The sequence below is a fragment of the Anomaloglossus baeobatrachus genome, chromosome 3 (genome assembly GCF_048569485.1).
Source record: "Anomaloglossus baeobatrachus isolate aAnoBae1 chromosome 3, aAnoBae1.hap1, whole genome shotgun sequence".
Lineage (NCBI taxonomy): Eukaryota > Metazoa > Chordata > Amphibia > Anura > Aromobatidae > Anomaloglossus > Anomaloglossus baeobatrachus.
Window position 1 is genome coordinate 92,347,066 of NC_134355.1, and position 23,845 is coordinate 92,370,910.

Consider the following 23,845-nt stretch of genomic DNA (forward strand, 5'->3'; position numbering starts at 1 on the left):
GGCGTGTGTGGGGCCCAATTTTTGGAAAAAAGGGAGACTCCGCTTGGAGTAACCCTTGCTTACATTGTTTTTAAAAGAAGCCAAGATGAACAGAGCTGGGATCAGGAAAGACTTTGCTACCTACCCCGGTGTCATCCTGGGGACGGTTAATTAGGCCGTATTTTTGAATGTGCTTGATGCAAATCTAGCTGTGAAGTGCACAACTAGGGCACAAGTGCTGCCACTGAATGGGTGGGTGTGTGTGGGGCACAATTTTTGGAACAAAAGGGAGACTCCGCTTGGAGTAACCCTTGCTTGCTGTGTTTTTAAAAGAAGCCAAGATGAACAGAGCTGGGATCTGGAAAGACTTTGCTACCTACCCTGGTGTCATCCTGGGGACGGTTAATTAGAGCGTATTTTTGAATGTGCTTGATGCAAATCTAGCTGTGAAGTGTACAACTAGGGCACAAGTGCTGCCACTGAATGGGTGGGTGTGTGTGGGGCCCAATTTTTGGAAAAAAAGGGAGACTCCGCTTGGAGTAACCCTTGCTTGCTGTGTTTTTAAAAGAAGCCAAGATGAACAGAGCTGGGATCAGGAAAGACTTTGCTACCTACCCTGGTGTCATCCTGGGGACGGTTAATTAGAGCGTATTTTTGAATGTGCTTGATGCAAATCTAGCTGTGAATTGTACAACTGGGGCACAACTGCTGCCACTGAAGGGGTGGGCGTGTGTGGGGCCCAATTTTTGGAAAAAAGGGAGACTCCGCTTGGAGTAACCCTTGCTTACATTGTTTTTAAAAGAAGCCAAGATGAACAGAGCTGGGATCAGGAAAGACTTTGCTACCTACCCCGGTGTCATCCTGGGGACGGTTAATTAGGCCGTATTTTTGAATGTGCTTGATGCAAATCTAGCTGTGAAGTGCACAACTAGGGCACAAGTGCTGCCACTGAATGGGTGGGTGTGTGTGGGGCACAATTTTTGGAACAAAAGGGAGACTCCGCTTGGAGTAACCCTTGCTTGCTGTGTTTTTAAAAGAAGCCAAGATGAACAGAGCTGGGATCTGGAAAGACTTTGCTACCTACCCTGGTGTCATCCTGGGGACGGTTAATTAGAGCGTATTTTTGAATGTGCTTGATGCAAATCTAGCTGTGAAGTGCACAACTAGGGCACAAGTGCTGCCACTGAATGGGTGGGTGTGTGTGGGGCCCAATTTTTGGAAAAAAAGGGAGACTCCGCTTGGAGTAACCCTTGCTTGCTGTGTTTTTAAAAGAAGCCAAGATGAACAGAGCTGGGATCAGGAAAGACTTTGCTACCTACCCTGGTGTCATCCTGGGGACGGTTAATTAGAGCGTATTTTTGAATGTGCTTGATGCAAATCTAGCTGTGAATTGTACAACTGGGGCACAACTGCTGCCACTGAAGGGGTGGGCGTGTGTGGGGCCCAATTTTTGGAGAAAAGGGAGACTCCGCTTGGAGTAACCCTTGCTTACATTGTTTTTAAAAGAAGCCAAGATGAACAGAGCTGGGATCAGGAAAGACTTTGCTACCTACCCCGGTGTCATCCTGGGGACGGTTAATTAGGCCGTATTTTTGAATGTGCTTGATGCAAATCTAGCTGTGAAGTGCACAACTAGGGCACAAGTGCTGCCACTGAATGGGTGGGTGTGTGTGGGGCACAATTTTTGGAACAAAAGGGAGACTCCGCTTGGAGTCACCTTGCGGTGTTTTACATAATTTTAGAAGGGTGTGCCATATCTATATCTGTGTCTCCTCTTTTTCCTTGTCCTGCTCTTTTGTTTTCGCATGAGTATATGTCCTTGTCACTTTCCCATGTGTTTGTGTTGTGAGTTGTTTGTCACCTTTAGGACACCTTTGAGGGTGTTTTCTAGGTGTTTTTATGTGTTTGTGATTGCCTGCCATTGTTTCCTATGCAGTTCGAGTTCGGTTCGTCGAACGTTCGACGAGCCGAACTCGAACGGGACCTCCGTTCGGCGAGCCGACCTCGAGCCGAACCGGGACCGGTTCGCTCATCTCTAGTTAAGACAGATTATTACATTACAGAGATAGGGGATGATAGTAGTTTGTGCTTTTAAAATTCTATGGAAGTCAAGGAGGGATGAAGAAGAATGTGATAGAGGATAGAGGGAAGGGGTGATGAGAAAGGATGAGCTAGAGGATAGAGGGAAGGGGTAATGGAGAAGGATGAGCTAGATAAAAGAGGGAAGGGGTGATGTGGAAGGATGAGCTAGAGGATAGACAGAAGGGGTGATGAGGAAGGATGAGTAAGATGATAGAGGGAAGGCATGATGAGGAAGGATGAGCTAGAGGATTGATGGAAGGGGTGACGAGGAAGGATGAGTTAGAGGATAGATAGAAGGGGTGATGAAGGAGGTTGAGCTAGAAGATAAAGGGAAGGGGTGATGAGTAAGGATGAGCTAGAGGATAAAGGGAAGGGCTGATGAGGAAGGATGAGCTAGAGGATAGAAGGAAGGGGCGATCAGGAAGGATGAGCTAGAGGATCGAAGAAAGTGGTGATGAGGAAGAATGAGGAGATGAGAAAGGATAAGCTAGAGGATAGGAAGGGGTGATGAGGAGGGACGAGCTAGAGGATAGAGGGAAGGGGTGATATGGAAGAATGAGCTAGATAATAGAGGGAAGGGGTGATGAGGAAGGATGAGCTAGAGGATAGAGGGAAGAGGTGATGAGGAAGGATGAGCTAGAAGATAGAGGGAAGGGGTGATGAGGAAGGATGAGCTAGAGGATAAAGAGAAGGGGTGATGTGGAAGGATGAGCTATATAATAGAGGGAAGGGGTGATGAGGAAGGATGAGCTAGAGGATAGAGGGAAGGGGTGATGAGGAACGATGAGCTAGAGGATAAATGGAAGGGGTGATGTGGAAAGATGAGCTAGAAGCTAGAAGGAAGGAGTGATGAGGAAGGATGAGCTAGAGGATAAAGAGAAGGGGTGATGTGGAAGGATGAGCTAGATAATAGAGGGAAGGGGTGATGAGGAAGGATGAGCTAGAGGATAGAGGGAAGGGGTGATGAGCAAGGATGAGCTAGAGGTAGACACAGAAATTCTACTACACGATCTTGGAAATGACAATTACAATTCTCCATAGAACTTTATGAGCACCAGTTGTCATATCCTATTTCAGTTAGGGGAAAATCTGTAAATCACTGAAGACAAATTTTACCTGTCAGTTAAGAACTTTGAGAATGAATGATCAGTCCAGGAGGAGAAAAAAGCAGATTTCTTTAAAAGATATATTATAAAGTTACTTATTTTACATGTACGATTGATTTCTGGAAGGAAAAAGAAACGACTTACTCTTTAAAGACAACTAATGAGAGAGAGTATTTCAAAGCTTCAGTCCCTGCGCATCATTACTAATTCATACAGAAATATTCCCTAATCGTTAGGCTTTAGAAGCCATCACTTACTTTTTAACAGGGATTTTCCCGTCTTGATTGACTTGAAGCTTCAGCTTGGTGTATCTGAAAACATAGAAAGAGGATATACCTATTTTATTTCCTGAGATAAAACTTTTGAATGTATAAAATCACAAATTTGGCATAAAATGTTTCTTTCCTTTATATGATGGATCGCAGATGAATTGGCAGGGACAAGACGTAAGGAAAACAAAGCAGTAATCCTGTAAGATTGACAAACATCCGACTTCAATTGCATTGATTTTCACCAAGCATAAAATAAATGTAAATGTCAAGCGCGGCCCTCGTACAATTATATAACCCCTTCCATATGTCGTTATTGCATATTTTTCACACTGGATGATTTCTGATACACCATTAGCAGCGGATTTCTATAATTCAATATCATCTTTCACATCAATGATTAAGACTTTTAGCCCATTCTGCTAAAGTTCAGACAATAATACATCCTTATGTATGAATTGCTCATTTTCAATTCCTACTGAAAAATCTCAATAAATCAGGGCTATAACTCTATAACTAGGCCAATTCCTCACTTTTAGTTCCTATTCTATTCATTTACATATAGACTTTTGTGAGTTTGATCATTGTCTAGCCGCATATCCCAATTATACCTGAGCTTCAGCTTCGTATTCTGGATCCGTATGTTTTATACATTGTAGAATTTAGAGTTTTGTAAAACATGAAACTTTTTTGGGACGCTTGCCATGTTTGACCTGTGATTACTCATTCTTACTTACAGGTAGACATCGTATACTCTGTTAATTTGTATATATTGACTTCTACGTCATGTTTTACTGGTGCGTAATAACAGTTTTTTGCTATAAATGCTCTAGTCAGGCTATGCCATTTTAAAGAGATAGCATAAAGGAAGCAATAACTTAAAGAGGGCCAACCACCAGGATTTTCCTATATAACCTAAAGCCAGTGCTATACTGGCACTTTCATACTGATTCTATACATACCTTTAGTTGTGAGATCGGATGTAGTATGTAGTTTCTGAAATACAGGCAAGTAAAGTTTGTGAAATACACTATTTGATTGATAGCAGCTACTGAATATCTGATAGGTGGGTCAGGTTTTGCTAGTTATTCCCATTCCTGTCTTCCTGCCTGTCCTTACTGCCCCTTTCTCGGTTATTACAGGGGGAGGAATAGGGAGGAAGGACAGCCAAGCTGACAGGGGCGGGAATAACTAGCAAAACCCAACCCACCTATTAGTTATTCTGTAGCTACTATCAATCAAATATCAGTGCATTTCACAAACTTTACTTGCCTATATGTCACAAAGTATACATCCGATCTCACAACTAAAGGTATGTATAGAATCAGCATGATAGCACCATTATAGCACTGGCTTTAGTTTATGTAGCAAAATCCTGGTGGTTGGTTCTCTTTAAGTAACATCCAACCTGATAAGATAGAGACCGCGAAGAAGCCCAGTGAGCAGCGAGAGATGTCAGTGCAGATGCATAAAACGGGAGAGATGTACTCAAGACCGGTTATATGTGAGACTAACGATAACCATATTGATGAGTTGAGTATGATGATGGCAAAGTTGAACATTGAATAAAAAATACTGTTATTGTTAAGAAAGATCTGACCACCCTGACCCCAAAGTTAACTGTTCTACGCAAATTCTCTGGCAAATTGTTATCTTAGTTGAGATTGATACCTCTTGGAAAAGAGAAGACTATATCCAGCCTTGTGATCCAATAGTCAAAAAGTAATGTCCAGCACTGATAGCCATCAAAACATGATCACGGAACAGAGCAGCCTATACAAGGATAGTCACGTACCTAGAGGCAGGGGTCACGAAGTCTGGGGGCCACTTCCACCACCATTTCAGCAACCAGATTCTGTAACAGACAGCCTTATAACAACAACTGTAAGCGGTCCATATACTGTTCTTGTACAGGGACCCTCTTCTGTCTGTATCTGCCCCTGCCTAGTTATATGCCTTACTCTTGGCCAATCTTCATAACACGATAAATAAGGCTTGTTGCCAAAATGCATAGGACCATGACTACCCATGTAGGCTGCTCTACTCTGCTGTCTTGTAAACAGTTCAATGTACACCATTCTCTATTAATTTTATTATTTATTATTTTATTAATTATTTCTACACACATTTTGCAAATATTTTAATACATCACAAAAGTGAGTACACCCTTTATATTTTTGTAAATATTTTATTAGATCTATTTATGGGACAAAACTGAAGATCTGCACTCGGATACAATGTAGAGTAGTTGGTGTACGGCTTGTATAACAGTGTAAATTTGGTGTCCTCTAAATAACTCACCACACAGCCATTAGTATTTAAACCACTGGCAGCAAAAGTGAATACACCCCTAATTCACATTGGAAAAATTGTGCTCAAAGTGTAAATATGTTGTGTGGCCACCATTATTTTCAAGAACTGCCTTAGCTCTAGTGGGCATGGAGTTCACTAGAGCTCCACAGGAGCCACTGAATACTCTTCTATCCTCCATGTCGACATTATCGTAAAGAAGAACAAGGGGTCATGGAAGTGATGACATTACCCCACAAAGCTCTCGAATCTGTCTGGGGCTACATGAAGAGACAGAAGGATCAGTAGTTAGTTCTCTTAGATGTTTGGAAAAACCTCACTGCGGAGTTCCCTCAAACACTATGTGCAAGTGTACCTAGAAGAATTAATGATTTTTTAAAGGAAAATGATGATCGCAAAAAATATTGATTTGATTTATATTTTTCTTTTATTCATTCACTTTGAATTTTGATAAGCTCATAAAAATAAATTACTAAATTGCAATTTTGCAGCATTTTATCCTTACCTGTCTATAATGTTTGCATAGTACTGGAAATCACAGCAATGTTTTTTTATACTTTGCCTTTGATTTTCGCTAAAGCTTTTATTTACCTCCCTCTCATGATAAACCTCTTGATACAATGTGGTTTACATCTAACAGGTATGCATACAAATGTGTCATCAGAAAATGACTTATTGTTTAATTCTTTTTTTTTATTTAATTCCTTTTTTTATACTTTATTTATTTTTCTATTTTTCACAATTTATACATAAAATCAAGATCCTATAATTTTTACATGGGACATCAGGTTTAATATTAGACTCATACGTCCTGTTATTTACAGAAGACTTTTCAGCAGTCTAATTATCCTCACAGACAGGATTACAATGCATGATTACACCTCTATATACAGTAGATAGCACAATATCAACCATTCAGAATAGGTGATATCATAGCTTTTGCCCTAGTTGCAGAGTGTCAGTTAACACTTTTATACAAACAGGGTCTGGGTCACTCTATTGCTGCTATGGTCCATAAGGATAATAAGCAGTAAGAGTCTAATATAAAGCCTAGTGGCCGATGTGAAAATTTCTAAAAAAAATTTAAACTAAAAATTAATAGGAAACTAAAACAAATAAATACATTTTCCATATAAACCTATTTTTCTGATGACCCCCCCGCTTTAAATAATAGATCAAAGTCATATTTATAAAGTATTAGTTCGATTAACCATATAATGTGCTCTATAAGGTATATTTTATCTAATATCATTTTTCTAGGGATCATCTAAAAAAGGTCAAATGACTGCAGCCCCACCGGCCAAGAGTACAGAATAACAACATGGGACCAGTTATCTTACAAATGAGGAGTCTTACCATATCGGTAGGAATATCAGGAATGTTTATATACATCAACTATGTGTTATGAGGTCTAGTTATGGGGTTGAACACACATGGGAGCACAATATCGAACCCTTGGCTCATTAGCTCCTAGCATTGAATGGTCTGATTACGTGATTAACAGTAGCTTGTACTGCGGCCCGAGAGACTCTGCACAGACACCATCAGGGGCTGTCAATTACTTGTCTTCAAGCTGCTTTTATGTCCAATACCAATCCTCTCGAATAGATAATAGTGAATTACTAAGATATATACTTTGATAACCAAAGGGGGCTGGTCAGCAGGTCCTGGAGTTTAATTACTTTGTAAATGGAGTGTTATGGATTCTATTGACTCTCTTCCTCTAATGCTCAGACATGTAAAAAAGCTGCAGCTCCGGATCACGTATACAGCAGCTTCACTATAGCCTTCACTTTGGCACCTCAATTACTGTCGATGGTGATGTGATTGGTTGAACGCTGATTATTGCTTCACTCAATGCCAGTCAGCAGCCGCAAAGCTTCTATTTTGTACCTAAAGTGAGTGAATGTCCTTCTTTTCAGCAGCTGTGTTCTCTACATAATCATGTAGACAAGATATTGGGTTGTTAGGGGACACCAGTGATATCACTCACCACCACTATCTAGCACTGTCAAGCCAAATATTTCAGAAACACAAATGTTTAGAGACACAGAAGATTGGTCCTTATATGTTTCTTCTCCAGAGTCCTCGCCTCTGACAATGCACAAATTGCACAAAATGACTTTCAGCGTACAAGGCAAGGGCTGCGTACCCAGGAGTGCCCGGCTCAGGCAGATGACTGCGTGTGTAATTACAATAGGCATCTCCATTGTAGATTTCTCTAGTTGTAATGGGACAGCCTCTCCATTCTTGTTTAATCTCCACTTGATATATTGTTTGAGAGCTGAGAATCTCAATCTCCTCCTAAAGCATCTGAAAGCCTGAAGATCCTGGCATCAATTCAGCTTGGAGTGGCGCTGCACTCTGGAGTCTAAATCAGGAGAACGCGCTATACAATGCAAATGTTTACATAGATTTGTGCAAAATATGGCAGGTATAGTCAGGTGGATATATATGAAAAACAATAAAATCAATAGTTATAGTCTTTTTTACAAGACTTCCAAAAAAACAAAGTTTGGGTACAAAGTTCAAGTGAGTTATGAGTGCAAACCACTCAAGCGAGCAGCGCGGTGCGTGGGTATGAGTGATACTCAGCCCTGTGTGAGCTGCGGGCAGTGTTTGAATGGCTCACACTGGGGTAAAATCAGCGTGATGTTGTAGGCACACACACGCAAAAAAAAAATAAATTGAAAAACCCCTTCTTATGACTTGCTGCTGTTGGTGGAGTCACAAACTGCCCAATAACTGACTTCCTTTGAGGTTCGGATCAAGTCAGGGTCACAAACTGAACCTTATCAGGTTCGACTGTGCCTCCGATCCGAACTTCCAAAGGTTCGTTCATCTCAACTTTTTACATCTAATATCTATTTTGAAAATGCTATACTAGACCAAAGTATAAGTGAGTGGCTCCACTCATAAATGACAAAGACCTACAAAACACATGAGTGTATAAGCCATTTGATTAAAAATATATTTTTATTCAAACAAATTATTAAAAAGACATACATACAAAAACGAGGTCACTACCAGGTAGCCTCAGGTTGTCAAGGAAAGTGTAGTTGAATAACATACAGAGGTACAAGAAAAAAATATTTTTTTTTCAAAAAAAATCATCAAAAGCGGTGTAAGTATGCTCCAGGTGATATAAGGCCTAAAAAAAGGGACTGAAGAAAATAGGAATAGATGATAGATGAATGTGGGCCAGGTTATAATGAAAACTGCTCAGTAACCAACAAATATTGTATAAACAATAAATTGTCCCTATATGGACAACAAGGAGGAAGAAATAAGTATGCAAATGTCCATCAAGGATAAAGATAGCAACCTCCTAAGTCAAGAGTAAAGCTAAATATTAGGTGGCAATGGTGGAACAAGCAAGGTTATGACTGGAGCAAAACAAACAAACTGCACCAAAAATAAGCTAGTGTAATAAACAACCTATTCATAAACCAATACAATAAGCCACAGATCTCTACAATAATATAAAGGAAAAATATATGCCAATGAGCAGGGCACCCAGCAGAGGATTCAAATATGAACAAAAGACCCCATTAACTCCACTTAGTGGTGAAAGACACAAAGGGGAAATAAGAAATCCACTGCGGTTATGTACACAGCGAAAAAGAGGACCTCCCAAAACAAAGATTTACTCCAAGGAGCCATGGGGAGCAGATCAGGGCACACAAAGGAACACACAACCAATAAAGAGACAACCTGAAGGTGAAAGAAAGTACCCCTACGCGCGTTTCGCATATGCTTCTTCTAAATAATATCTATTTTGGTTTATTTATTTGCAGTAATTATGGTATGTCCATCATTGCCTCGTCCATATCATATTCCACCTGAACATCACACATACTTTATTTGGGTTTGTCAAATACCTCATCTCATTTGGAGTTCACTCACACCCTACTTTCCAAGGATCTATTAGCCTTTTGAAAATTCACTCCAAGGGTATGAGTAAGGTTGGGGACTTGAGTTTTTTTAGTGAGAAAGGTTGGCTCACAATGAATTAAAATATTTGACCCAACCATGCGAGTTTTTACTGAAACAAAAGAAAGACTCAATGTCCTCTACGTCTAAGGATGGTCTTACATTTGTGTTATCATTTCCAGTTTTCTGTTCCATCATAAGAACAGGAAATTGAAAACGATACTTGAAGAATCTCACTAGCCAGTTAGGTTCTGTAAAGGCCGAGGTGGTGTCTTCAAAAGCCAAGATGGCATCTTATATTGGCGTTATGACACTGCTCACATTTCTTCAGAATCTCATGATATGCTGAGCCCGAAATAAGAACAGTCTGAAAGACCTTACTATTTATCCACTCATAGTTGACAATATGTATATGGTACTTGGACTGATACTAGTTTTACATAAAGCTGATATTGATGCATCAAATAGCCATATGATAAAGAGTAATTTATCAATCCAGAGAACATGTTTCCACCATACCCATAGTTCAAAGATGGTGGCTTGGAGGTCTCAGAATCCACTCCCATCTACACCTAAAGCTTTTGAGAAGCTGTTGCTCACATTTTGTCTAGCCACCGATTGGCTGATGCGCTCTTGTGATGCCCTTGCCAGTTGTTGATTTTAGCACACCAGTTGGGCTTCCAGCGGAGATGTAGCTGTATCAGTCAAGGAGGTATTACATTTTTTTTCTCACCTCCATGGAATGAACATACAGTTTTTTCCTGGTAGCTCATTTTTTTCTCTTTCTCACACAAGAAAAGTGATTATTACATCCAAATGTAATGTAAATGTGACTATTCATCCATCACTAATCATGACTTCTGTGAAGCAGCTGAAGCTTGAGAATTATTGGACCCTTCAACATGACAATGACCCCAAGCATACTTCAAAGCCTTAGTTTTAGGAGAGAACAAGATTCTGGAGTGGCTGTCAAAAAGATGAGTGAACCTGAGGTTCGGTTTTCGAACCGAACACCAAATTTAAAAATCAAGGTTCGAGTTCGTGGATCGGATGCTAAATGTGTGAACAAAACTCGTGTGAGCAACGCTGTGCTCAGGCACACTCGGTGCTCAGCCCAGTGCCAGTCGCTTGCAGTGTTTGAATGGCTCACACTGGGGGTAACAATAGATGTAGTCTGTAAGAAAAAATAGTTTGAAAAAGCCCACCCACCCGACCCCGGAAGTGCTCTATTTAAGGCTGGCTGTATGTGAGTGGAGACTCAAACTGCCAATCAGTAACTTGATCCAGGGTTTGGGTCAAGCTTGAGCCTCTGGAGCTAGACTTGTTTGCTGCCGGCGACCCGAGCTTCGACGGAACCGCTCATCTCTACTTATAGTCACCTGACTTGAAACCCATAGACAATCTTTGGTGATGTCGCATCATGCAAACCCAAGTATATTAGTGAACAGGAGGTCAATGCCCATGTGGAGACTGCGGTAATCATTAAAAGTGGCATTTTGTGAGAATTTGCAGAAATCACTCATTATACTGGCTGTTTTGAGCTATTTACAGTTTTCTTGCTTCATTGGTTTATTGCAGAACAGCAGGAAGTTTGTACATTTTGCTAATAAACCTAATTTGCAATTAGGGTTGGATAATTTTGATTGTAATTGTAAAAGGAAAAAAAGGGACAGATTGTGAAAATATCCATGAAACTGTTCTATAAGAATTCAATACATACATTCAAACAGCTCTGCTGATATAAATAATATGGGCGATTTACAGGAATCTGTGTAGCACAATGTTTAAAGGGATATTCTCATCACAAAGATCCTATGCTAATATGTTATAGGTGTAACAGTAATAATAATAATAATAATAATAATAATATTAGCAAATACCTCCAATTAGAAATGTAATATAATTCTCTTGATTAGCTATGTCTCTTACCTCATGTTCAGGGTATTGCAGTTACGACCATGAGAAACTAACTGTCACTATAGGAGTGTCTGTAACCATGGATACCTAAGTTGCAATACCCTGCACATGAGGTAAGAGACATGGCTATATCAGGAGAACTATACTACATTTCTAATTGGAGGTATTTACTAATATTATTATTACCCCTACTACATATTGAGATAGGATCATGGAGATGAGAATAACCCTTCAACTACTAAAGGTCCATCTTGGCCGCTGGAGAGTATCAGACCTCATATCTCACCATTGTATACCATGACAATCAGGTTTGTACTGTCCCACAGGAGAACCAGTGTATCCTCTCGTAGGCCCCCGTGCAGGAGCGGGCACCAACTCCCGGATGAGCAGTAGTTGTCATAATACACTTGATTCGCTATGTACAAACAGACGCAGCATCTCATTATTTTAACAAATAGCCCAGTTTATTAATATATAGAATCATAGGTACATTTGTGAATGAAGGTAATTTCATGTTGGCATGCACCTAGACAGTGGGCCACCAGCATCAATGTTACTGATGGGCCCTTGCATCCGAGTACGACACTGATGATATGACATGCAAGTAATAATTCCAGCTTCTAGTTGCAGTTGTTGCTGTGATTTAGTCTATTAGGCCTAAAACACACTTCCGCAAAAAAAATGTCCGTGTGACACGGTCCGTTTTTCGGGTCCGTGCTCCGTTTTTTTGGGGCGTTTCTCCGGTACGTATGGCATCCGTGTGATGGCGTATGCGAGCCGTGTGTATGTGTAAAATGTCCGTGTTTGTGTCTAAAATGCCCGTGTATGTGGAATGTCCGTGTGGAATGTCCGTTTGTGTGTTGCACAATGTCGTTGATACATGTCGGCTGACAGCAGACAGAGTTGCGCGATGAGAATGAACTCGGGTGAACTTCACCCGACTTCATTGTCATGCTGCGGCTCTGTCTGTGTGCCACGTACTGATTAGCGGTCACCTGTGAAGGATTCACCAGTGACCGCTAATCCCCCGAGTGACTGAAGTGAGCAGCCCTCTCTCATACTTACTGCTCCCTGATCACCAGCGCGGCGAGGAACAGCTGTGCAGAGAATACGCGGTAACAATTACTTTGAATATGCCGGCCGCTCATTAATCAATCTCGTATTCCCTGCTTTCCCCACCCACAGACACCTGTGACTGGTTGCAGTCAGACACGCCCCCCACGCTGAGTGACAGCCCTCCATGTCCGGTGTACTCCAGGATCGCGCTATTCCCTTCATTAGCTGCGTGGAGGTGACAGGAGCGGCGGTGTCTTCAGCAGCTCCGGTCACCTTCATGCAGCAGAGCTGGATGCGACGCTGGACCATCCTGGAGTACGCCGGACATGGAGGGCTTTTTCGGGCTTATTAAAGTGGTGAACCAGGGTATATGTTTGGTTTTTTTTTTTTTAATAAAGGATTGTTCGGGTGTGTGTGTTTATTTACTGTAATTTACAGATTAATCATGGAACGTATCTCGGGGAGACACCTGACATGATTAATCTAGGACTTATTGGCAGCTATGGGCTGCCAAAAACTCCTTATTACCCCGATTTGCCAACGCACCAGGGCAAATCGGGAAGAGCCGGGTACAGTCCCAGAACTATCGCATATAATGTATGCGGCAATTCTGGGCGGCTGCTGACTGATATTGTTAGGCTGGGGGGCTCCCCATAACGTGGGGCTCCCCATCCTGAGAATTCCCTGCCTTCAGCCGTATGGCTTTATCTGGCTGGTATTAAAATTGGGGGGGACCGCACGCCGTTTTTTAAAATTATTTATTTATTTTACTGCACAGTATAGACACGCCCACCAGCTGCTGTGATTGGGTGCAGTGAGACACCTGTCACTCAGTGTGGGGGGCGTGTCTGACTGCAACCAATCAGAGGCGTCTGTGGGTGGGGAAAGCAGGGAATACGAGATTGATTAATGAGCGGCCGGCATATTCAAAGTAATTGTTGCCGCGTATTCTCTGCACAGCTGTTCCTCGCCACGCTGGTGATCGGGGAGCGGTATGAGCCGGGGGAAGAAAAAAAACGAGCGCCAATGTAAGTATGACTGAGAACAGCAGAAAAAAAGGTAAGTATACTGACTTTAATTTAAAAAAAACAAAAAATAAGATCGCTAGTGTAAAAACGCACACGCACGAAACGTGCTGAACACGGACATACTCCGTGTGCGGTCCGTGCAGGCACGGACCCATAGATTAAAGCGGGTCCGTGCCTGCGTGCTGCCGGCCAAAAATGGACATGTTGTCCGTGTAGAAAAGCGCACACACGTACTTGCCACACGGTCACACGTTCCGTGTGATTTTACGTGTGTGTGCCATCTACCATTGAATAACATGGGTCTCCGTGTGTACGTGTCTCCGGTACGTGCAAATACGTACCACACACGTACAAATTAAACGGATGTGTGTTGCGGGTCTTAGAGATAATTTTTGTTAAAAACTCTTTCCATTCTGATGAGTCCACCCTTACCTATTCTTCAATTTAGAAAGGAAACCATAGGTATCCAGCGATGGAAAGAAACCAGTGTTGCAGATCTAAAAACAGCTTTAATAGATCAATCTAAAAATATCCAGACAGACAATGGCATTAAAAATGGCGAATGACCATGGGTCCCCCCGGTTTTTCCAAGACCAACGTATTTTGGCGATGCCTTATGATTAATCGTACGATCAAATCACAGTTGCAGAAGGGAGGGCTGGTACAGCGGAGGGAAGGGATGGCGCTGTGGAGGAGAGGGAGGGATTTATCTCCCTATCTCCTCCGTTGCCGGCTGATGCGAGAATCGCACTGCTCTTGCATTACACCGGTGTAACGCGAGTGCAGTGCGATGTTTCTCTCGCCCCATAGACTTGAATGCGTGCGAGTGGAACAAGATCGCATTCCACCTGCAGCATGCTGCGACTGTTTTCTCGGTCCGATTAGGGCTGAGAAAACAATCGCTCATGGGAGCGGCTCCATAGAGTAATATTGGTCCGAGTGAAATGCAATTTTTTTATCGCATTCCACTTGCTCCGTATTACTCGCCGTGTGTGCTGACCCTAAAACTGCTAATCTTGTGCCTCTCAACTATGTGTAGATCAGAAAGGACATGTAATAAGTGACTCATCTGTACATAACATTGTAGTAACATATCAATGGTGCCAAATGACATTTCTGGCTCTGCAATCCTGAAAAACTTGCGCTGCTCAGTCTGAGCACTTTTTGATAGTTTCTGACTGTATCATCTTTTTTGTGTTTTCCATAATCGACCTTTTAATAATTCACTGAAAGTAGGACGGGTATGTATTACAAAGCTGTGCGCTATTTCTTTGTAGAAGAGAAATAGTTGAGTCATACTTGGAATGTGACAAAGGCACAAAGCTGCCAGTGCCGGATGCCAGCTTAGATTTCACATTCATGTCATCCTTGAGTTCAAGCTTTGCGTGATACACAATCGCTGTGTAACTATTCTGCTCCTCTGAGAAGCCGGTATCTCTTTGTAGAGGTTTTATATCAGCGCATAATAGACTGTCGGAGTAATTTCCAAATTATTGAAGAAAAAAAGGTGCAGTTAATGGAAAAACAAGGAAGAGATCTAAAAATGTAAACTATTCTGAAAAATAATCCAAAAATGAGCCATGTAATAACTTTATTTGGGGTGTAACTGCTTTTCTGCAGTCGTCCTGTCCTGTCTCATTTATCTGAATTGACTCAACCTTTGCTGAGTTGCCACACACAAGGGTTGTATCAGATGCTAAGAGCTATGTGCACACAGTGTGTTTTTGCGGCTTTTTATGCATGTTATGTTCATTGGTTTTATGATTTCAGAAATCTCATGCACACACAGACACATACTTGTTTTTATCTTGACTGAAGTTGAATATCTGAAAGAAGCAGTATCAAGTGTTTTTGCTGCTTTTTTCACCATTATAAGCAATGAGAAAGTGCAAAAACGCAGCTATGTTTTTTGCTGCATTTTTGCTGCTTTTGTGGAGAATTAAACTAACTTTATTTCAAAATGTCTGTAGACAAATGACACACTAAAAATGCAGCAAAAACGCAAAAAAATCCATAGCTTTTTTGATTCCCAAGAGATCAGGTTTTTCTGCAAAAAAACACAGAAAAAAGGCAGCAAAAATGCAACGTGTGAACATAGCATTAACCTCCAATCACTGCTGTTCCCCTGAATGCCACCATTTACCTCTGAGAGCGGCATTTCAGATGCATGTCCTCTGTGGATGCACCATTTTAGGCAGGGGTGTATTTAGGGGATGCCATTGGGTCGCCTGATGTAGTGGTCAAAGGTGTTTCCCAGGGGTTGTATTTTGCAATGTCCCCTGTAGTAGGAGTAGCGAGTACAATTAAAGCCCTCACCACCGGCACTTATGGGTCAGGGTGAAGCCAGCAGCATGATCAGGTCATCTGATCACACTCCTGACATCACTCCCCTGTGCCACAGAGGCAGCAGAAATTTGGTGTGGTAAGTACTCCAGTGGACCTGAAGACACCAAACATTTATTGTAATTAGGGGAAGAGGGTAAGAAATTTGAGTACACAGTATGGGGAAAGAGTGTGGGGGTAATGCATACGGACACAGTATGGGGAGCGAGGGAGGGAATGTATGGGGAGCAAATGGAAAAAGAAAATTGAAGGCACAGGATGGGGAGCAAGGAGGGGAAATATATGTGGACACAGTATGGGAAGGAAACAGGGCAGGGAAGAAATTTGAGGACACAGTATGGGGAGCGAGAGTGGGATGAGTACAGACACAGTATGAGGAGTGAGGGGGTATGGGTGTGGACACAGTACGAGGAGTGAAAGGGGATGGGTGTGAATACAGTATGAGAAGTGAGGGGGATCGATGCAGACATGGTATGAGAAGTGAGGCGGGACGGGTGTGGTCACAGTATGAGGAGTGAGGGGGGATGGTACGGACACAGTATGAGGAGTGAGGGGGGGATGGGTGCAGACACAGTATGGGGAGCAAAGAGGGAAGTGTGGAGGACATGTACTAGAAAATGGACTGGGTTTGTGTCATATTTTGTACAGGGAACACAATGAGGAGCAATTATTTATTTAGTGACAAAGCGTAGGGCAGATATCTTTATTCACGAGCTTTATATTAGATGAAGAATAGAAAGAAACTACTCCAATCAGAGACAACGTAATCTACTATATAAGGTACCTAAATATATATGTTTATTTGTGATACTGACTAACTCTCATCAGTACTATGGTTCCTCTAGGGTTTGCAGTCTCATTATGACTGATTTTAACAACTCTCAGAATCTCCTTACCATTGTTAAAGACATACTGGGAGTTGTCGGTTCATGTGATACAAATGTATATGGTTCTGATCTGACATTACAATTGATGTACCATGTACTGATGGTGCTTCTGATGATGTATTTCTGTACTGATGAACGTTTTGATATTGTGTTTCTGTATTTATTTGGGTTATATGGATGTATTTTTGTACTGGCTATGGTTCTTATGATGAATTTCTGTACTGCTGGTGGTTCTGGTGATGTATTTCTGTACTGATGAGGGTTATGATGCTCTATTTTTGTATTGACTTGGAATTGTGGTGATGAATTTCTGTACTGCTGGTGGTTCTGTTTATGAATTAATTTGCTGTTATTAGTTCTGATCCTGTACACATGTAACAAATGTGATGGGGTTACTCACTCAGCTTGCTATTTGAGGTAGCACACAGGAACATTTCCATTTAAAAGTCCAACAGGTTGATTTAAACACAAGTATCTACCTTTCAGCTCACTGACTCTGGTCAGCCTACACACCCCGCTGCATGAAGTTCCTTCCTGAAGGTATAGTAGCCCCCGCACACTGACTGACCATGTGGCAAACAAACAGTCTCCATCTTAACAGGTGAGACACATCCATGGGCGGAGGTATGTGGATAGCCAGACCTGCCCTTCTCTCCAGCTAGCCATAAAACCTGGCTCCCATCTGCTCTAACAAGACTTGTTGCACTACAAATACTGGAATGGACATCCAGGTTTACAACATAAATAAATTGTAAGATTACGTGATACATGGCTATGTTAATAAAGTATTAGGTTCTCTCACAAGTTAACGTTTACTGTTTTTTTTATTTCTGTTAGTAGCATTAAAGGGATTATTCAAGTTTGTAATGAAAGTCTGCAGTCACTCTATGTGATTGAAAACTTTTGAATTCTCACAGCACTGAATGCTGTCAGGATTTTCTGGTGCCTTCGGTGAGTGGAAGGTTTCTAAACTACAAGTATGCAATATACATACATGCAGTCACTTGATGACTAGACATGCCTGTCCTTGCTCCATGAAAACAACTAGTTGGAATGTGGACAGTGGTATACAAATCGCATACTCACACTCACTCACTGACTGTCCATTCTTGCCACTGGCAAGGGAGAATCCTAAAAGTGAGCAGCATATGTGCTGTGAGCATTCAGAAGCCTGCAGTTACCAAGAGACTTCAGAATGTCATCACAAACCTGGACGACCCCTTTAAAGGGAACCTGTCACCAGATTTTTACCTATTAAACTAAAAGTCTCCCCTTCTGCAGCTCCTGGGCTGCATTCTATGAAGGTGCACCTTAGCCCTGACTCCCCTTCCAGACCCCAAAAATAACTATATAAAACTTGTCCGTTAGGTGTGCTAATTACCTTGGTTGGCCAGATGGGCGGGCTCATTTTCTGCTCCTTTATCCCCCTCCTGCCGCTGATCGCCGTCTTTCTTCCTTGATTCACGGGATGACGCCCTCCCTCATCCTCCTCATCGTATTTTCAAATCTCACGCCTGTGCAGTTAGGTCAGCTCGCGCAGCCGCAGTTTGCTCTGCCATATCGCAGCCAGAGCAGAAAACATAGCTGCTCTAGCCCGCGCCGGTGAGCTAAATGCGCCGGCGCGAGATTATGGGCGGGTACGAGCATGGCGCTGGTGAGGTCATACACAGCGCCGACCTCACCAGCGGCATGCTCGCACCCACCCATAATCTCGCGCCTGCGCATTTAGCTCACCGGCGCGAGCTAGAGCAGCTATGTTTTCTGATCTGGATGCGATATGGCAGAGCAAACTGCGCCTGCATGAGCAGACCTGACTTCACAGGCGCGAGATTTGAAAATGCGACGAGGAGAATGATGGAGGGTGTCATCCCGTCAATCAAGGAAGAAAGACGGCGATCAGCGGCAGGAGGGGGATAAAGGAGCAGAAAATGAGCCCGCCCATCTGGCCAACCAAGGTAATTAGCATACCTAACGGACAAGTTTTATAAAGTTATTTTTGGGGTCTGGAAGGGGACTCAGGGCCAAGGTGCACTTTCATAGAATGCAGCCCAGAAGCTACAGAAGGTGATTCTTTTAGTTGAATAGGTAAAAATCTGGTGACAGGTTCCCTTTAATTATAAAATTCAGTACTGTGGCGTGCCCAATCCTGACAGCTTGTAATATACTCAATATCAGGATTTAGCTTTGATAGTTCCAGCAGTCGTCACATGGCCATTTCACTCATATGTGATTATCATACATACAGTCATGAGACAACTAGCATTTCTTCCTGATTCTCTGTTTTTCACTTGAACATTGAGAGAATTGGAAAGAGCAGCTTGTCGGCACGTAGCTAAGTGTGCCAATCAGATATGAATAATTGTTCATATGACGACTACTCAAACCGCTTGCCAAACTGAATTCTTGCACCAGGTGCCTAAAAAGCTAGATATTCCTCTGATTTCAGGTGTTTTTCAACCCCCAATTACACAAAGTGAAGGGTTGCCTTTGAGGCCAGTAGCCTGCTGAAGCTGAGCTTCAAGGAAGACCGTAAATTTTATCTATATAGTGCGATACTATTGTGGACTAAAAAGAGTAAAACAATTAAAAAAAGTTAAAAAAAAAACATTAAAATTTGATTCTTCCCCCATTAAAAGAGACATAAAAACATATTTGGTATTGCTGTGTCCAACAAAACTCAGATCAGTCAAAATATAAGATTATTTAACCCATATTATAAATGTCCTATAGCAACAAGAACAATTGAAATGCCAAAAATGGTGTTTCTTTTGTGGTTGCATTGTAAAATGTACATAGTCAAATGCAGTTTATAGATGCCAATATATCCATAAAATCAGAAGCACCATGGATGATCCATGAGGGAGATAATTTTTTTGGAGCACCCATAGATTTGTATGGACGAGCCTCATCTGAGATATAAAAGTTGATAGTGCACACTGTGATTTCTTTCACGAACACTCAGGCCTTGTGAAAAAAACCTGTCCTCTGAGCAGCCTTAATGAGTTCCATTGGTCAGTGTGCCTTCCGAATTTTTTTCTCAGACAGCACAAGTTTGTGTAAGACGTCTGAAGGAGCCGTAAGGATGATTAATATGTTTTCTGAGAATTATACGTTTATTATTTCCCAATGAGATTTTCAATTTCCTCTGGCAGAATATTCCAACAGACCCGTAATCCTCTGCTAATTTGGTTTACGCACCTGTAGGTCTTTATCTACACACAGATGTAAAGGGCCGTAGCTCCTTGGCAAGTTCATATCCTAAACAGGATCTTCCATCGCACAAAGTGAAGGCTTGATATTTCCCAAATCGTACTTTGTGTCACTTTTATGACATGTGCACTTTCTGAACACTTAGGAAAGTCGCTGATTATTTATTATAAAAGGTGCAGATTATAAATACGGGAAGGATTTATTTCTGGGAACTGTTGACAATACGTCTTCAGCTGTCTACCGTATCTCTAGGAGTTTGTGTAAAGCCTTTCCTGAGAAGACCAATAATAGCATTTACACCTTTGCTGCTGTAATTTATACTTTCTTGAACTCACATCTTATACAAAAGCCCAAAAATTGGTCATCTCACTTTTTTGCAACTTCTTTTTTACTGCACTTTTAGCTTTATATATCTACATTTGGTGCTAGAAAATGGTAAAATTACTATCGAGCCATCGGCACTCCCAGCCTGAGATCGCTGATGCTATTCTCCGCTCACCCATCTTGTCCCCTTCCCCCCAGTCCTGCTCTGCGACTCTTGGGTCTTTGCCAATGTATGTAAAGTGCTATGGAATTAATAGCGCTATATAAATGAATAAAATTATTATTATTATTGGGTCTCCCCTGCACCTGTGTCGGCATCCCTGCCGCCTCCTCTGCAGAGGCACCGATGGTCTGCTCAGGCCGTCTCCTGGCCTGGCGTCTGGCTCCCGAGATTCGTACTTGCGTGGTAGGGCACGGCCGCGTTCCCTCCCCTGTTCTTAAAAGGCCAACACCACCCAATCTAGAAATATGGCATTACAAGTACTGGGTATTTAAGGCATCTTCCTCCATAGGAAGGTGCCTTTTCAACGTGTCCTCGTAGCCAGTCAACCTGGGCTAGTTGTCAGGTGCACAGACCATAGATGCCAATTCAGATGATGTACGCACAAACAGAATGTGGCAAACCCTTCTAATAAAGATGGCCGCAGCCCACACAAACCTCCACACTAAAGGGGAGGGCTCCCAATGCAAGCCTTAGTAGTGTGCATGTTTTATGCTAAACAGCCGCCCCTCCCCTTTAGTGTAGAGGTTTGTGTGGCTGTATCATCAGCATCGTGCACCTGGGCTGTGACCATCTTTACTAGGAGGGTTTGCCACATTCTGTGTGTGCCTACTTCATCTGAATTGACTCCTATGGTCTGTGTTTTTTTTATATAGTTCTATGTGGTTTTTCCAAATAATTTAGTGTAGGGACTCGCAAGTGTGAGAATCCGTGACATGGATTGCTAACTTACATATTTTGGGCCAAAATATCAACTAATATCTCACTATTTGAGGTATGGCACAATTTATCTATTTATGCAGGATGTGTGTGGACCTTCTGAATTCAGGTGGTTAAATGGTGAGTCCATCATGTGATATGCACTCATATAGTGCTAACTAACCCGCCTGACCTAGTGTTGTGCGTCATTTATAGGCCACAATTCAGAAACTGTGCATCTCGCGTATCTGTGTGAGATGCACTCATATAGTGCTGATTAGCCTGCCTGACCTAGGTTTCTGGCGTCAGACAGACGAGGAAATAGACAGACAGGGAAAGAGACAGACGAGGAAAGAGACAGACGAGGAAAGAGACAGACGAGGAAAGAGACAAATGGAGAAAGAGTCAAACTGGGAAAGAGACAGACGGGGAACGAGACAGACGGGGAACGAGACAGACGGGGAACGAGACAGACGGGGAACGAGACAGACGGGGAACGAGACAGACGGGGAACGAGACAGACGGGGAACGAGACAGACGGGGAACGAGACAGACGGGGAACGAGACAGATGGGGAATGAGACAGATGGTGAACGAGACAGACCTAGAATGAGACAAACGGGGAAAGAGACAGACGGGGAAAGAGACAAACGGGGAAAGAGACAGACGGGGAAAGAGAAAACCTGGAATGAGACAGGCAGAAAAAAAGACTGACAGACAGACTGACACAGAAATACAGAAAGACAGACAGACACAGACAGAGATAGAGACAGAGAGACACAGAGAGAAAGATAGACAGACACAGAGATAGAGACAGAAAGAGAGACTGATACACAGACAGAGATAGACACAAACAGACATGGATATAGACAGAGACACAGATGGATAGAGACCGACAGGAAAACAGACAGACAGGGAAAGAGACAGACATAGAGACAGACACACAGAGACAGACAGACAGAGACAGACACACAGACAGAGACAGACAGACAGAGACAAACGACAGACAGAGAGGGAGACAGACAGAGACTGGGAGAGAGATAAAGAGACAGTTACTATCCCGGGCAATGACGGGTACTACAGCTAGTAATAATAATAATAATAATAATAATAATGGGGATCCTTTGGGGAAAAAAGTTTATACAAAAGCTATACATAATGATAATAGGGAGACATCAAAAGATAGCTGATAATACTGCACATACACCTTAGTGGGTTATTGGCCTAACTCATATTCATTCCTGCTAACTCATTTGCTAGGTTTCATAGATAACGTACTCTATAGCCTGGGGCGACACAGAGTGAGTGGTAATGAAAAAGTAACCTTTTACCAAGGCACATGTAACCTGTCAAATTGGCCACATTTATAAGAATTAAACTATGTATTGTATCCAAAAGTGAATCAGTATGTGAAGTATAACCATAAGAAACTTATCAATCTATATTTCCATCTTTGTAGACTATTTCTCCAACTTTTTAATTTGCTTACAACATTTGGCAACTTTCTATGTCTATAACAACAGGAAAACAGGACTTCTATGTCCTTGGATTAGAAAAAGTAATCAAGTCTTTACAATAGCTCAATTTTTCAGGCTACATTTTGACTTTCTGCCTGCCTGAGACTTCTCATACTCCTAGATACTTCCAGGAGGAAAAGTGATGTTTATACAAGTAACATTTTATTTAAGGATAAACAATAGAATGTAAATTATCTTAACATAAGAACATGGAAATTAGCTTGGAAAGTCGCAGCACTGCCTGCAATAAATATTGAAACTACTTACGCTTTTTCCAGAAATGCATCCCGGGACATGTTCTGTGCCAGCAAATTTGTTGCCAGACTGAAAATCTCATCTGTCCACTCCTAAGTAGAAATAAAATAAACATGCTTTAGCTGAAGTACAAGAGCCATAAGATGTTTAGTTTGTCCCGTCTATGTAGCCAACCAAATATTTTTATGTTGCATGGGAAGGAGAAAACAGAGCTGTAAACATTGTGTCAGGATGCTGCTCTTACCTGTGAGACAACAAACATTATAGCTAGTGTTGAGCGAGTATGCTTGTCACTACTCGGTACTCGCACGAGTATCACTGTACTCTGGCTACTCGGCGGGGACCGAGTAATCTCGCGATACTCGTGCTGTACTCGTGGTCTTCATCCCTCGCTTCATCGCTCTTTTGAGAGCCAGCCCTCATGCAGGGATTGGCTGGCAGACCACTGCAATGCCACAGCCCTGTTAGTTGTGGAATTGCAGTGATTGGCCGGCCTGCACAGCGTGACCGAGCCTTTATACCGGCGGGCGCGCTGTGCTCTGCATACAGCCATCCAGACAGTCAGTGCAGGGAGTGTTTCTGCTTCAGGGAAAGGTTTGCGGCCCTTTATAGTTATTTCCGTAGCAGGGCTGCAAACAGTGTGACCAGAAGTCCTTCTCAGGACTATTACAGTTGTATACAGGCAGGCAGGGTATAGACAATAGCAGAGTC

At 42.2% G+C, this 23,845-nt stretch overlaps 1 protein-coding gene across 1 annotated transcript in view; it reads right to left on the reverse strand.

The window, feature by feature from the left end:
- PLCB1 (phospholipase C beta 1) overlaps window positions 1-23,845 on the reverse strand; it is a 990,679-nt gene that overhangs the window by 401,395 nt on the left and 565,439 nt on the right. The window contains exons 5-6 of the mRNA XM_075339307.1: window positions 23,147-23,226; window positions 3,425-3,478 (exon numbers count right to left, since the gene is read on the reverse strand). Coding sequence (XP_075195422.1) covers window positions 3,425-3,478; window positions 23,147-23,226 — 134 coding nt within the window. The remainder of the gene's footprint in view (window positions 1-3,424; window positions 3,479-23,146; window positions 23,227-23,845) is intronic.